This window comes from Rhamphochromis sp. 'chilingali' (genome assembly GCF_963969265.1).
Source record: "Rhamphochromis sp. 'chilingali' genome assembly, chromosome: 13".
Classification (NCBI taxonomy): Eukaryota; Metazoa; Chordata; class Actinopteri; order Cichliformes; family Cichlidae; genus Rhamphochromis; species Rhamphochromis sp. 'chilingali'.
Genome location: NC_137940.1, coordinates 10,809,751 through 10,825,354, shown reverse-complemented (window position 1 = coordinate 10,825,354; position 15,604 = coordinate 10,809,751). Strand labels below are relative to the sequence as shown.

At 45.3% G+C, this 15,604-nt stretch overlaps 1 protein-coding gene across 1 annotated transcript in view; it reads left to right on the top strand.

Moving 5' to 3' along the window:
* Nucleotides 1-15,604, top strand: part of LOC308408203 (transcription factor COE3-like) — a 102,549-nt gene that overhangs the window by 50,332 nt on the left and 36,613 nt on the right. Inside the window, exons 2-5 of the mRNA XM_080900364.1 lie at nt 4,527-4,608; nt 4,690-4,807; nt 10,117-10,247; nt 12,051-12,177. Coding sequence (XP_080756490.1) covers nt 4,594-4,608; nt 4,690-4,807; nt 10,117-10,247; nt 12,051-12,177 — 391 coding nt within the window. The 5' untranslated portion in view covers nt 4,527-4,593. The remainder of the gene's footprint in view (nt 1-4,526; nt 4,609-4,689; nt 4,808-10,116; nt 10,248-12,050; nt 12,178-15,604) is intronic.

Genomic DNA, 15,604 nt, shown 5'->3' with positions numbered 1-15,604 from the left:
ATGCAGAGAGAGATAAAACGACTTCAAAATGACACAAAAAAGGACTTTACGGAAAGACACAAGGTCAATGAAAGCCTTCAAATAGACTTGAAATAACTGTAGAGAGAAACTAAATGAGGCAAAATCCCAAAGGACACAAAACAACCACAAAGAGAGAAAACGGGATCAAAAAGAAAATTTAAAGGACACAAAATTACTTAAGACAAACAAAACGACCACAATGACACACACAGGCCGACTTTAAAGACGTAAATTGGCTTCAAAGAGACAAAAAAGGAGCCCAAAGGACACGACATGGTTTTAAAGACCACAAAGTGAGAAAAAAAAACTGCCCTTTTAACAGCTTTCTTCTGATTCGCTGCCCCTCTCAAACAGAAGGTTCAAGCAGCAGGTGGGAAGGACACAGAAACCTTTATATATATTTTGTTACCCGTCCACCTGAATCCACACTGATGTAACCTGACGTCCACTTTAAAGCCGCGTGTTTCCCGGGTGCTGCCGCTCCGTGTGACGGGAATAATGGGAACGGTCTGGTGGATGGTGTTTAATATTCCCACAGGGGAGAACCAGGTTTGTGATTTAGCTTTAGTTCCTAGGAGGGGAAATCTTTTTTGACTTTAATATCATGTTGAACACAACTGCTGCTGTGTATTCCCTCCACGCCGCCTGCCAGGCTGTGCTCTCCTGAAGGGCAGCGCTGATTTCAGAGCTGCATTACGCTCCGCTCTCCGTCCTGCTATAATTGATTGTCGGTCGGTGTAATGAGGTGACAGCTTACACCAGCAGACTCCGTCTCTCTCATTATCTTTACCTCCTTTTTAAGAGCCCGAGAAGAAGGAGTAGAAGAAGGAGTCGGGCGGGCTAATGACGGAGCTCCGCCTGCACGCTTCGCTTCATTATTTATTGTGTTTTAATACGTTTTCAGGGAGGAGAGCGGCGCTCCTTCACTGTCTCCTCGTCCTCTCACCTGCAGTGCTGTCGACCTAATCCTCAGACTTTCATCTGGTTTCAGTGGGAAAAAAAAAAGGAAGCGATCCAGGTGAAAACTGCTTCCTCCATGTCAGGTTATAATACTCGAGTACTGCGAATATCAGCCTGGTTAACTGCCAATCAGGAAGCAGGTAACAGCGGGCTGTTTTCCACTGTAGGAACTCGAGGTCAGTTTTATCATGTCTATGTGTGCTCCGACTGCAGGACCTGCCCTGTGGGGCTTCTTTAGGGCCGTTTAAGGGCAGCTCCCTCTCGACAGCTCGGGGAGGCTGCTGGTCAAACTGGGAGAGGACTACAACTAGAAGCCTGTGATGTCCACATGCGAGGTGCTTTTGGTGTAACTTGGATACGACCTGCAGAAGCAGAGGCCACCAAGAGATCATGGCTCTGTTTCAGAGGCCGATACGCTGCAGCTGTGTCATAAGAGGTTCATTAGCCCTGTTTCTTTCCGTTTTACTTTCACTTGCCGGTCAGATTTACACATTAAATAGTATGCACAGCCACCCTTCCACACCGTACTGTTGGGCAGTGCACTGATGATATAACCTGGTGGGTTAAACCACCGGTGGGCCACTGTACTTTTCAGAGCCACAGAGCTTTCAGCGCCTCCACCCCGGTGAGGGTCAATTAGCCACACCTGTCTGCAGAACCGCTCCCAGAATTCAAACACCTGGCTGGGATCGTGCCGGTCCACCTGTGGGGATCCGGTCAGGGTCTGGGAGGTTCCTCAGCAGCTTTTATGATGTGGGGCGGGTTGATTCACTGGTGGAGAACAGCGAGGGTGGTGGTTGGGGGTATCATCATCAGCAGAACGCTGACCTGTAACCAGATGCCCGAGCTGTCAGTGGTTTTAATGTTGTGGCCGTTCTACGTTTACGTTTGGACTCCTTCCTTTGTTCTGATTCTACACAAAAATAGTGGGTGCAGTATGTCGACATGTGCAGATATTTAAAAAAATGTGTGTGTGTGTGTGTGTGTGTGTGTGTGTGTGTGTGTGTGTGTGTGTGTGCTTTAAGTGCCAGTGTGGTTGAAATTAGATGTGCCTGCACTGGAATATTGTTGGTGTGTACACAGTATATACTGTATGATTGTGTGTATTCCATTGTGTATATTGGGTGAGTGTGTGTGTGTGTGTGTGTGTGTGTGTGTGTGTGTGTGTGTGTGTGTGTGTGTGTGTGTGTGTGTGCCCCTGGTCTTGTCTCCAGCTGCGTTTTAATTCAATCCGTATCGATCCATATCAGCTCTCTGAAGGACTCAGTATCATCTGAATGGAGCTCCATATTATTCTGTTCACTGCCATAAAGGGCATTAGAGCCTCCAGAGCAGCAGATCAGCTTTCAGTCAATACACACACACACACACACACACACACACACACACACACACACACACACACACACACACACACACACACACACACACACACACACACACACACACACAGCTCGCCGCCTCCCTCTGCCTCCTCGCTGTGTCTCTTTGAAAGGCTTAGTTCACCCCAAAATTTTGAGGATTACATTTGATTGTTTCCATGTAAAGTGTTTCTATTTCTGACTTTATTTATTATCTACACCTAAATGATATTTGCTGTTCAGACCTTGGATGGCATCTGAGGAATGTGATTGGCTGCAGGAGTGCAGCCACTTCCTGATGAAGATCAAGTACCCAAACACTGCTTTAGGACAGCGTGCAGGCAGCAAGCAGCCGTGTGAAATCCTTCTGCAACATGCGCACAACTGTGTTTACAACAAGAGGAAACGGGCCTTTGCTTTCTTACAGAAATATAATTTGTCTGTTATATCTAGGGACACAAATAATTTATATGAGGAACATACGGATGTTATATATCTCTATGGTGAACAGATTTTAAATCCAATCTCGAAGCTTTGAAATATCTTTGAGAAACACCTCAATTTTAAAAGAATTTGAAGCACGTTTAAAGGAGCACACAGCCCATTTATTTATAAAAATCTGACTTGTTGCGCATAAATGTGTGGCATGTTTTTACAGGGTTTGTGAACACAGGTAGAAATGAATAAAAGGAGCGATGGTTAAAGAGTGTGTGCTTCAGTAATCAAAGTTTATGTTGGAATCTTATGTCATTACGAGCTGTTACGGTGCAGCTGCCGCGGCGCTCGTCTCCGCTCGGATTCTGGATCTTGTTCAGTTTCTATGTCTCTAATGGGGGCCGTTATAAAGTAAATAAAAAAGGACAAAGCTTTTGAAATAAACCGGATGAGGGGGAAGAAGTCCCCTCTGGGTGAAACGGCTGTTTTAAGTTGTAAAAACATGAAAGAGTTTAATGAAAAGGGGTCGAGTTTAAGAGTGTTTACGGTGTAAAAACATAATTATCGAGAATCAGGAGTTAAGGTGGAAGTCCTGCGAGTACAAACAGCCTCTAGCATACATCCACTGATAAAGTTATCAAATATGTCTTAGTTCCATCATTAACGAGCAGCTAAACAACGTTTTTGGTCCAAATTTGATTAGAAGTGTAAAAACGCCGTCAGACTGCACAGAACAGTGAAACAGGCTGAGCGCCCGCTGTGTGTTTTTAAAGATATTGTTACTGTCTTATTAAGGTGGAAATCGATGCCGACCTCGCACAGCCCCCACTCCCGCACCCCCACAGCTCCTCATGCACTCCCAGCATGCTTTGCTAAGGCAGCAGAATAAGGAGGAGGAGGTGAAAAAGATGGGGTGTGGGTATTCTGCCGAGGTTATCCCCTGGTTAATGTGACATGTCTGTCTGCGACCTTGCCGCTTGTTAACTGCCCGGATTATTATTGTGATAATGTGGCAATTAAAAAGGAAGCGCACCATGAGAACGGGGTGGAGGGGCTTATGGTCCGAGAGATGGATGTGCACAGATTACAAGGCAGTGGGAAATGCATTAAGGTGGCAATCCATTCTGACCCCCCCTCCCCCTCCCTTCACCGTCCTCCTCCAAAGCTGCTGGTTATTACCGCCCATCCTCATTGATATCCATTTCCAATCAATACTCCTCTGCTGCCGTAAAAATCGCCGTAAATCAACGCGCGGCGAGCGAGAGATCGGGCGCGCAGGAAGGAAAATCAAAAGGCGGGCCCTAATGAGACGCCATAAGTCTGCAGGAAGTGTCGACCGCCTTTATCAAGACTCCGCTGCAGAATTGTAATTTTATCTGCTGCTCAGATAAAGAGGCGATATGTGACCCGACACGAAGAAACAGCGACACATTCAGCCCTGAGACAGGCTCCGTCCTCTCAGCCTTTCACAGGAAGATGTAGCAAATCTGTGCGGTTGTTAAATAAATGTGTGTGATTTTAGCTTCTGCATGCAGTTTAACATTTTACGTAGCCATATAAGTTTATTTGGACTGACGCTGGTAAAACTCCTCCTGATGCAAATGAGCGTCCTGCAGAGTAACTGAGCCCGGCTTCCTCTGATTCTCAAACTGTGCCTGTGTTCTGGTTCTCGTCCATTTTGAGCAGCAGTTCAAATGAAACTAATCGTATTTCTCTTTTTTTTTCCTGTTTTGTCTACACATCTTTCAGATTCTTCCTGAAGTTCTTCCTCAAGTGCAATCAGAACTGTTTGAAAAATGCAGGAAACCCGAGAGACATGAGGAGGTTCCAGGTAAAAGTCCAGCAGGGAAGCAGTTATCTTTCATGAAAAATTAAAAATCCGAAATAACCCTGAGGGCTGTGTCCACAACAGGTGGTGGTGTCCACTACAGTCAACGTGGATGGTCACGTGCTGGCCGTGTCAGACAACATGTTCGTCCACAACAACTCCAAACATGGCCGCCGAGCCCGACGACTGGACCCCTCTGAAGGTAAGATGTGACTCAAACAGATCAAATTATTGAGCAGGGTGCAAAGTTCTGGTTTGGATTTTTTTGTTGAGGTAGAATAAAGACAGAATCATAAGCTTTTGTCAGAGGTTTGTAGGACTCGTAGGACTCATTCTGTCGGTCATGTCGATCAGAAGATGTGTAGAAGGTTCAGCTGCAGTTGTGTTTAGTCAGTAATAGACTGCAGCTGTTAAAAAAGTACAAAAAACTCTGAGGTTGGGATCGGTTTCTCCAGCAGACTGCAGGTTTCTGGCTCTTTGGAACAAGGTGAGAGGATAAGCAGCTCACAGGTTAATCTGGTCTTCCTGCTTACGTTTGGTTGTTGTTTATTAAGTGAAACGTCAGGCCTGTATGAAACTCTCTGCCGGCTCAGTGTCCTGCTGGACGTTGCGTTCCTCCGGGGCACGGCGAACAAACGCTCCGTTCTTCCACCTTCCAAGGCGACCAAATAAAATGCATCATCTGCGTATAAACTTCACACAGTGAAACTCGACTCTGAGAGCTGGAGCTCAGCGGCAACATATCCTCTGAAGTTGTAAACTTTAACGCCACTTTGCCCTGTCCCCACTCTAATAAAACCCGATGACATAAGGCTCTCGCTTGATTCGACCTACTTGGAGTGCCAGGAGGGAGGGGCTTAACCAAAGCTGTAGCAGGTTTTCTGGGCAGAATCAGTAAAAGATATTTCATTTGTGCTCACCGAGGAAGCCCACCAATCACATCCTGTTATATTCTGTCAGAGCATTTTGACACGAGTCAGTTGGAACAAATCAAAAACCTGTTTTTCTTTTAACGTCGTCCTGGTTAAAGTTTTAGGCCTTGGAGCAGCAGGTGGGTGGGGTTACCTGCAAGTCCTACAAGTCAACCTAAACAGGTTCACATTAACCTCCTGTTACTGTCTACAGCTCTTTAGTAGGGCTGGGTATCGTCACTGATTTCTAGAATCGATTCAATTCCGATTCACAAGGTCCCGAATCGATTCGATCCACGATTCGATTTAATTCGATTTAATTCGATTCGATTCGATTTAAATCTGGGAAATTTTGACAGTCAGAAATATTATAATTCAGATCAGTACATTTACATATTTTTGTATCAATAAAAAGGAAGCTGACACTCGCAAGACTTTATCACAGGTGTGAGCGTCACAGCAGATGCTTTTGTGTCAAAGTAGCTGAAGATAAAACACAGAAAAACATGAAGGTGGTTTTCCTGGCCTGGGATTTTATAAAAATATTCTGCAGTACATCAAAAACGAAAGAAAACCATTAATCAACATATGAACATTACCTCTGAAGTTACAGCGGTTTTATTAGAGACACGGTTAAGCGTTTTGCATTTTGAATAATTTTAAAAAGTTTAAATTTATTCAGTATTGAACAGCAGAAATGAGGTTTTCTTTTCGGAAGAATGTAAAAGGGAAAAAAACAGCGGCTGACAGCCTGTAAACAACAGTAGACTTGTCAGTGCGCCCCAGGGTGGCTGTGGCTACAATGTAGCTTACCATCACCAGTGTGTGAATGTGTGCGTGAATGGGTGGATGACTGGATATGTAAAGCGCTTTGGGGTCCTTAGGGACTAGAAAAGCGCTATATAAATACAGGCCATTTACCATTTACCATTTGTGTAACAAGCAAGCGAATAATGAAGAAAGGGAAACTGTTCTTGAAGTACAGAGAGAGAGAGAGAGAGAGCTGTGCATCGCGGTGGAAGCAAAACAGTAAAAGTCAGAGTGAATTCATGACGATGTTTATGTGAAGCGTTTGGATCTTCTTCTGCTGCTGGTTCGGTCAATATTGTTTGGAGAGAGATCAAACTAACAGCTTTAGAATCGGCTCATAAAGGGCGTGAACACAAAGCGCGGACCCGCCGACAGATCAGAATCAGCGAGCTGTCGGCTTTCAGCCCCGACCGTGAGAAAGGCGACATCTCACTGATTCTGATCCGCGGGTCCGCGCTGTGTGTTTAAGTCTGTGCAGAATCCCTGTACCTGCTCTCATTTACTGTCTTAACTGTTTGGTGGTTCTTGAAATTTTGTGAGATGTCACCAGAGATTCTGGCATTTCGGGCAAAATAAATTTATATTAAAAAAATCGATTCAGGATTTTAATGAATCGATTTTACGTTATCCAAGCCAGAATCGATTTTAATCGATGAATCGATTATAAAACCCACCCCTACTCTTTAGGCACTTTGTCTTGTCCCATTTGGCAACTCGTCTGGGTAACAGAAAGCCTGAGGTTTTTTCAGAGCAGTGAGCCAGTGCGTTTCCTCTCATACATCAAACTACCTCACTTTGCTGTTTCCCTCGACTCTGTTAAAGATGTGAGGCTTTGCCAGGAGAGATGGTGTAACTCCTTCACTTGTTAAAACTCACTTTGAACGCCAAACTCGTGGGGCTCACCGTACGGGGCGCTGGAAGTGTCAGGTGACTGTCGGTGACAGAAAAGTCGACAAGCCGGCGTTCTTACGCCGCTCTTCCTCCTTAAACAGTAAAAAGTCCTCTGACACCTCCCAAACCACTCTGAAGTTTCCCTTGACTTGCGTTAAAGTTTGAGGTGTTTCCAGGAGAGATGGCGTTCCTTCACTTGTTTTAACCCACTTGGAAGCAGGCGGATCTTACAGGGCATCAAGAAAGCAGCATGAACTCCCAGCACTTTTAGCCAAACACCGCCCCTCCGAGGCACACACAGCAGAGTCCTGAAACAATTCAGCACCAGACATCCACCGTGTCCTCCCCTCAGATGCCTCCCTTTGCCGTTTCCTCTGACTTTGGAAAAGTCTGCGACTTTTCCAAAAGCCGGTGATGTAATTGTCTCGTTTGGTTTAACCTACTTGCAGCACCAGGTGGGTGGTGTTTATCACACTCGGGGCATTTCAGTCGAGATAAGGCTACTCGATCAAAGAAGAAGCATCTGCCCTTTTTCTGAGCGTGCCGTCCTGCAGGCCCGTCTCCAACCGCGTGGCACGTCCAGAGCTCTAAAACAAACGCTTCTTGACACTAATCTGTCAGCGCCTTCAGCAGGCTGGGATCCTTGTGTGCCTCACCTGTGAAAGTGCCTCGGGATATTTAGGAAAGTTTATCAAATCAGCAGTCAAACATTCATGAGCACAAGTGTTTGCACTGAGGATGCTGCGTGTACTGTACGGCGTCCTGCAGGGGCCAAAAGGGGATCGTTGTTTACCAGCCGGTCCTGTGTCTCAGCCCACGGAGGGAAGCTCGAGGCCTTTCATCTCATCCAGCCTGGGATGTTTTCAGAGACGATAAAAAGCCCCAACATCTGCTCCCGCCTTTGTCACCAGCTCTCAGCCTCCCGTCTCCTCGATAAAACTTTCCACCGCCGGCTCCTCGTCTTTGTGTTCTGTTCATTTGATTTGAACCCCCCGTTGTTCCCTTTCCAGCACAACCCCCCCCTTCACACCCGCTGGACTGTTTGTTTACTGCTGTGACAAAAGGGGGAAATTAATAAGGAGGTGACAATCGAGTCCTCGGAGCAGCAAACAGCCGCAGCCCTCTGCAGTGGCTTCAGGGGCTGGGGAGGCCGAGTCTTTTCATCTGGAAGAAGTTAGTGCTGCAGCCTTAGAAGGGCAACAAGCATCCTGAAGTGTGGTTCCCAAAGCAGCGTCTTTAAATATCAGTTCAGTCTTTCAGCTTCCTGCTTAGAAACTTGACACATCCAGAGATTTGCCTGGAGATGAAGCTGAACCATTTCCTTCTGATTTAGGGAGGCGCTGGTCTGTTTTAAGAAAGACACGTTTGCTTCCAACCTGGATTACTCAAATCCAGTGTAGTCCAGCCTGATAATCAGTATTTAAGTGATGGAAACCGAAAGCTTTGTCTCTGGAGTCCCTTCACTTTAGCTTCTTTAAAAACATCTTAAAATCAAATCAAATCTTTCAGCATTGGGTGAATTTGTAAATAATGATCTTATGACCCTTTAAAGCCTCAGTGTAAACTGAGTGTTTATTCAGCCTTCTGACAAAAATAAAAGAAATATGGGTTTACTTACATGATTTTTAATTTGTTTAATTTCTGCCACATTCGACATTAAACCTGCCAACAGCGTTTTTAGCGTTTTAGCCATTACAGATGCCTCACCTGTTCGTCCTTTAAGGTGGTTTCTGTGCTTCTCTGTCAGATCTGGAGGCACCTTAAGCTGGTTTTATGTCGAATTTTTCCACAGGTTGGTTTATTTATCAGTTTTCAGTAAAGACAGCAGAATCTTGATGTCTCTGCTCGCGTCGGGCCTTCATGCAGATGTAGAAACAAAATGTAAAATAAGAGATTTATCTAAATCACTCAGAGCTTTCTCAGTGAGCTCACGCTGCCAGTAACTGCTGGCAGAAAGTCATTACCGCGCTGATAATAATGGAGAAAATTGTAACTGGGATGTTTAATCGAGTCTTTGAATGCAGCTTTATAGATGAGATCACATAATAAACAATGAGAGACTCGTTCATGCTCTGACTGGAATATCAGATCGTCCTCCCAATAAAACAGCTCTCGGTCCGGGAAAAGGTTGTAAAGCTGCGGAGCCTCGGCTTGCTTTGCGTCCGTCCGCCTGTCTGACTCGACTCGGCTCGAGTCCGGACACCAGTCTAGTCATTACGGAGACACTGTTTATATGGAGAACCTTATCGATCTCTGTGGCGTTGGAAAAACCAATCATTTTGCATTTTGTATTAGAGGGGGGAGTAACACACTGAATCTGACTGAAAGCTCTCTGTGGGTGTAAGAAATGTCACAGCTTCAGGGTTGTTAAAGATTTGTTGCCTTTTTCATTACCTTCCCCAGATGAAACATCTAAATAACGATAAAAATATCAGACTCGTCGTTCTCTTCCTGCTCGCGGAAAGTATGATTCTCACGTCGGTCTGCATGTGATGCAGGATGAATTCTGACCTGATTTTCAGGAAGCAGCGCGTTTCAAAGGGCATTTCTCCAGGAAGAACACACACTCACACCATTTGATGGACGTCTGAACCAAAGTGTTTAAGCTGGCAGATAAAATTTAACAGGTTTTAGATGAATTATGTCACACAGGCCTGCAGACCTCCAGCCCTGGAACCAGACTGGTTGGTGACCAGTTGGCTGGAGGTTGTCTCGGAGAGCCTTGCTGTGATTACTTTGGTTGAACATGGCGTCTGGGACGAACGCCGACTGGAAGTGTGGAGCTGGTCCCACCAGCTGAATGAGCGCTCTAAAACGATCTGATGTCTGTTACTTGACCTCTGTGTGACCCCAACTGTCACTTATGCTGCTGTCATGTGTTTGTATGTTTCCGAAGCAGCCACTCCCTGCATCAAAGCCATCAGTCCGAGCGAAGGCTGGACGACTGGCGGCGCCACCGTCATCCTCATCGGGGACAACTTCTTCGACGGCCTGCAGGTCGTCTTTGGCACGATGCTGGTCTGGAGCGAGGTGAGACGACTCTTATTCAGATATCACACATTAAATGCTTTACCGGGTTGTTTAAGGCCCCGTGTTTTGCACTCTAACATTTTTTAGGCTGATCGCAGTGAAGAAATAACTTTGGCGCAGAACCTGTGCTCCGAGAACAACTGCACAAACCGTACATCATGTTCTCCATCTTCATCTTTCACACACACACACACACACACACACACACACGCTCGTATCTTAGGAACACCTGCGTCTGTGTCTGCAGCAGGTCTGCGTGTCCCCAAAAATATGCAGATTCAGTGCGAGCTGAGCTGCAGGAGGAGCTGCGCATACGGTGCACCATGAAATATTGAAGCGAGTCCAGAAGAGCAGAACACCTGGCGGGGAAGGAGGGAAGATGCACCTCCACACGCCGACGGAGCTCCTGACTTTGATCAGAGTCGTGTGGCGGCAAGCAGACGGACTCCAAAGCCCAGCATCCCTCTGAACACAGACTGCATGCTGACCCAGATCCCAGTCAGGCGGTCGGCGCGTTCTTACTCAGAAAGTTTTAACAGGAAGAAGAATCGGCTGCTCTCGTTCTGCTCCTCGGTTATCGTTCCAGACATCCGCTGCTGTTTGTAAAACTCAATATTTATCGTGTAGAAGAGGCGGAGAAATCTGAGGACAATACAGATGATAGAACTGATGGGTGTGATCAAAGGTCGTGATGCCGAACCTCCAAAGAAGAAAAGCAGAAGTTTGTGATGCAGAGATGGATTTGCAGACGCAGGCTGAGGGCAAATTAAAAACATGTAAAACCATCATTTTTACTGTAGTTTGAGTAAAAACTCTCTAACATGTGGGGCTCAGAAAATTAGCTTTTTTGGAGGATTTCCTGTCATGTGTTGCAAAATTCCATCCCAGCAAAAACCTGCTGAAGACGCATCTTTGACTGAGATTTGGTTAAAAAAAAGGGAAAATTTACTTTGCAGGTCAGTGAGAAAACATCTGAATATCCCTGAAAAGTTAAAGGCCTTCATTAGATTCCTTTTTGCCTGAAGCCTAACATTACGCGGTTCCCTCTGAAAAAAAAAAACGCTGGTGGGATTTTTCCAGAGTTTGTGTTTATTGTAGAAAATATTCTCTGTGGGAAATAAAAGCTTGGACTTGTTTAGCTCAGCGAGATAATCACAAATTTGCAGCGCTTTTAAGATTTCTTTAAAGTTTGCTAAAAATAAAACGTTACTCTGTAAACGCACTAACCACCCACTAACTTCCTGTGTTTGCTGTGATGACATTTACTGTCGTGTCTTGCTGTCCGAGCTTGCGCCGTCAAGCTTACAGAGTACTGACAGACCACGTATGGAGTCACTAAAAAGTGCACGAGGCTACTGTCCCCCTTACTCACAAAAAACGGGTCCAGACTGTCTTTTACGCCTCGAGCCATCAAACGTTTGAACTCGAGCAGGTTCAGGCGGCTCACTTAATCATCCCTAACATGTGAGGAGGGTGAAGGTCTCTGTTTATGGTGTGATTTATGTTGATGTGATTGTTTTTGTGTGGGTATACAAATGTCTGCTGACTTTCCCCACAGGGACAAATAAACTTGTTTATCGATCTTTTAACGACTTCTTACCGTCTTCTTTGAGTTTTTAAACTTGTGTTGTGTTATTTTTTTATATTTGGAAACTGCTCAGGCTTAGAAGAAGATGACAGTTTTTTTGTTTCAGGAGTTTCGAAGTCGTCCTGATTATTTGAAAGTTTTTCTCATGATTCCTGTCTGGTTTAAAGACCGCAGCTTGAACATTTTGTCCTGTTTTTGTTTCTCTCTTGACTCAGCTGATCACCCCTCACGCCATCCGGGTGCAGACCCCCCCTCGCCACATCCCAGGGGTCGTGGAGGTCACGCTGTCCTACAAGTCCAAACAGTTCTGCAAAGGAGCTCCGGGACGCTTTGTGTACACCGGTAAGCTTTCAAACCAAACCCCGTCGTCAAGCGGAGTTTTCTAAACACTGAAGTCCTCAGAGAGGTTTTAAATCGTTATCCAACGGTTTGATACTGACAGTAAAGTACCGTCAGTTCAAATTCACCACCATTAAATCTGTAAAAGGAGAATAAATCCATCCATTACTGAGATCTAAATCGTCATGTGATGAGGCTGAAACGGAGTGGTGCTTTCACCCAAAATAAAACGTCTATATAACATCTACAAAGTTTGGGCTCGTCGCTCATATTTCAGTGTGAACAAACTTTCCTTCTCAGTTCTACTGGTTTATGCTGGTTTATACTGGTTAATACCTGCGATTTAAGGTTTCAGATCTTGAGACTCGAGGGGTGATCCTCACCATGGAGGAGTCACTGTAAACACTTTTCCACGTCCTGACAGCAAGGTAAACATTTTCCCCGAACGACTCCCTGCTCTGCTCCTCCTCCGCGCGCCCTTCAGCGTCTTTGTCAGCCGTCAGCAGTCAAACGTCCGAAGACTCGATATCTGACTCTCAGATCAGTGCTTCCACTGTCGCTGATTATTCCGTCAGAATATCCAGATGTCATTCAAAGCAGCAGAAAGGTCAGCTCGAAGGCTGTTTAGCCCGATAAGTAAATGTCACTGCGTCGGGTTGTGAAAGAGGCAAGCGTGTTGGAGTTTTCTGTTTAACACCAGTTTATCGCCACCTCCTTCCTCTCGCACTCGTCTTTGTTGGGGGTGCCGCCTCCTCCGACGGCAGGGCCACGCTCACAATGGACGCTCTGGCCGCCGCCTCCTTTTGCAATGCTAATCTGCGATCCCATTTACAGATACGACTGACAAGAGCGGCACGTTGCTTTTATGTGGAGGTGTGCAGTGAATAGAGCCTGTTGTTATCTCAGAGTCCATTAGAGGATGTTCTCCACCTCAGAAACACGCTGGAGGAGGCCTGAAGGAGCTCACAGAACAGCCACACCAGCTTTTCTTACATCAGCTTCAAGTGTTTTACATAATCAGATGAGCTGAAGAGTTGAAAAAAGTCCCCAGAGTTACCTGAAAAACAACAGCAAAGTATATAAAAAGGCTGGAGGTTGAAGGCATTTATGCATTATGTGCATATTTCCTGCTTTTCTCTTCTTCGATGTCATAATTAGATTTTTTTCTGGGTTTTTGGAGTTTGGTTGAGCTGTAATTGAAATTTGAAGACATTTAATTGGGTATTGGGATGTATACAGCGTGTATTTTATGGAAAAAATAACGAATTGATCACTGGGAATGACGTTCATTAGACTGAGAATCAGATACTGCTTCGCTGTCATGCAATGTTCGCACGCATTGGCTGGTGAGGATGTGGTTTAATGAGCTGAACGAGTCGTTCTGCTGAAAAAACGCACGGCGGTCTGTAAAAACTCTGGTCTGCTCCTTTAATCCAGCCTCCACAATCCCAACCAAGAAACGGGAACATCTGACTCCAGCTTGATTGATGGGTGAAAAACAAAACTGAGCGTCCCCGAAGGCATCGCGAGGCTGAACCCGACAGGTGGCCGCATCATAACGCCGCTCAGTTTCTCCTACCCGCCGCTACTCGTGCCAGGGAGACGGCCGCATTGTGCACGCTCGTCGCCGCTTCATCTGATTTACACATGACACGTTCAGAGACGCTGGAGCAAGCGTGTGCGCTTCAGTGCACGCTCAGTGTGCCAACAGCGTGTTGTGTTCATGAATGTAAAATGAGCTGAGTTTTAGATACCGAGCAGGCGAGCGGCAGGTAAATGAAGAGAAAACAGCCTGCTGATGTCACTTCCTTCACGAGCCCACACACAACAAAGCCCATCAAACCCCCTGGAAACCCTTCAAGGCTCCTACTGTTTTCATAAGAATACCTGGAGACTTTTTAAGGACCTTTGGGGTCTGCAGGAGGCTGCAGCGAGGTCTCAGGTGTCTTTGAGTCAGTTTTCTCGGGTTCAAACTGGTGAAGTGAACCTAGATGAGTTTCCAGTGATTTCTGAGCAGATCTAGCCTTTTTAAGGAAGTTGTAGGCATCTTAGATAGGTTCCAGGATTTCGTCTAGTTGTGCTAAAGCCTTTAAAGGCTGTAGTCTGTAGTCCTTGAGGAAGTTGCACAAGTTCCTTGAGAATGTACAAATGGGGTTTAAAAAGATTTTAGGCATCCTTTACAGAGTCTGAAGACTGTTCCAGCAGTTGGAGATGCTCCAGGACACCTTGGTCAGGTTTCAGTGGTCTTTAAGGAGGTTAAAGGGACTTGAAGGATCTAGATTTTGTAAGGAGGTCGTAGGTATCAGTAAGCAGTCTTAAGCTGATTTCAGCGGTCCTTGGAGAAGTTCCAGTGCTCCTAATTGTTATTAAGGTGGTTGAAGGGACCTTGAGGAGTTTCCAATGTTCCTCAAGCAGGCCAAGACTATTTAATGAGATTCCAGGGGTTATTAAAGAACTTCTTAATTATTTAGTTGATGGTCCTTGAGGAAGTTGTAAAGGTCCCTTGAGCAAGTTCCAGGGTTTTTAAATAGGTTGGAGGTGTCCTTGAGGAAGTTGTTGGGGTTTTCAGGATTCTCTCCAGTGGTTAGGTTGAAGTTCAGTGTGCGTACCTGCACATTTATACACCCTAAACGGGGAGATGGGTCTCTGCCAGCCAATCAGAGAGCAGCTCTTCTGTGAACATTCCCGTTAGTATTCCCTCGTTTCCTCCCCCGGCTGCTCTGCCTCTCCTGCTGCCTCTGAGCTGAAGGTGGAGTGACGAGCAGTGGGATCCGAGTGTTTCCCAGATTTCCCGTCTTCCTTCCTCTCTGCAGCTTTGAGCGGCTTCAGGATTTGATCCCGCGGCTTCGCTCGGAAAAACTGGCCAAAGGCAAGAAAGCTGAGCGGAATGACAAAAAGCCTGAGAGCTGAAAAGGTTCCTCCTCCTCCTTGTCTTCCTCGCTAATCATCTGCACTGCAAGCAGATTACCACTGAGATACACAAATCACCTGACTCATTGTGCCACATTTAACGTTTATTTTTTATTTTATTTGCATTTAGTTTCGATGATAAATCCATTTTTACTTTAAACTGTTTTAATGTAAACTGGGAAATTAAAAAGAAACACACAATCAGTAAATTTAAATATTTCTTGCCAGTTTTGTTTATTTTTTATTTTCCAGATTTAGATTTTTGTAGTTTTCTGATACTTCTGGGGGTTTTGTAGTTTTGTTTTTGTAGTATTTTCTTTAAGAACTGGTTCTTAGTAGGTTTTTTTCCACTTCTTTTACTTTTGCAGTTTAATGTTTTTGTAGTTTTATTGGATCTCCAGCTTTTTCAGGTTCACAGTATCTGTAGTATTTTGTGTAGTATTTACTGTGTACACTGTATTTTTGTAGTATTCTGTGATTCTAATGAGCACTTCTCTAGTACTGTGTAGTATACTTGCTG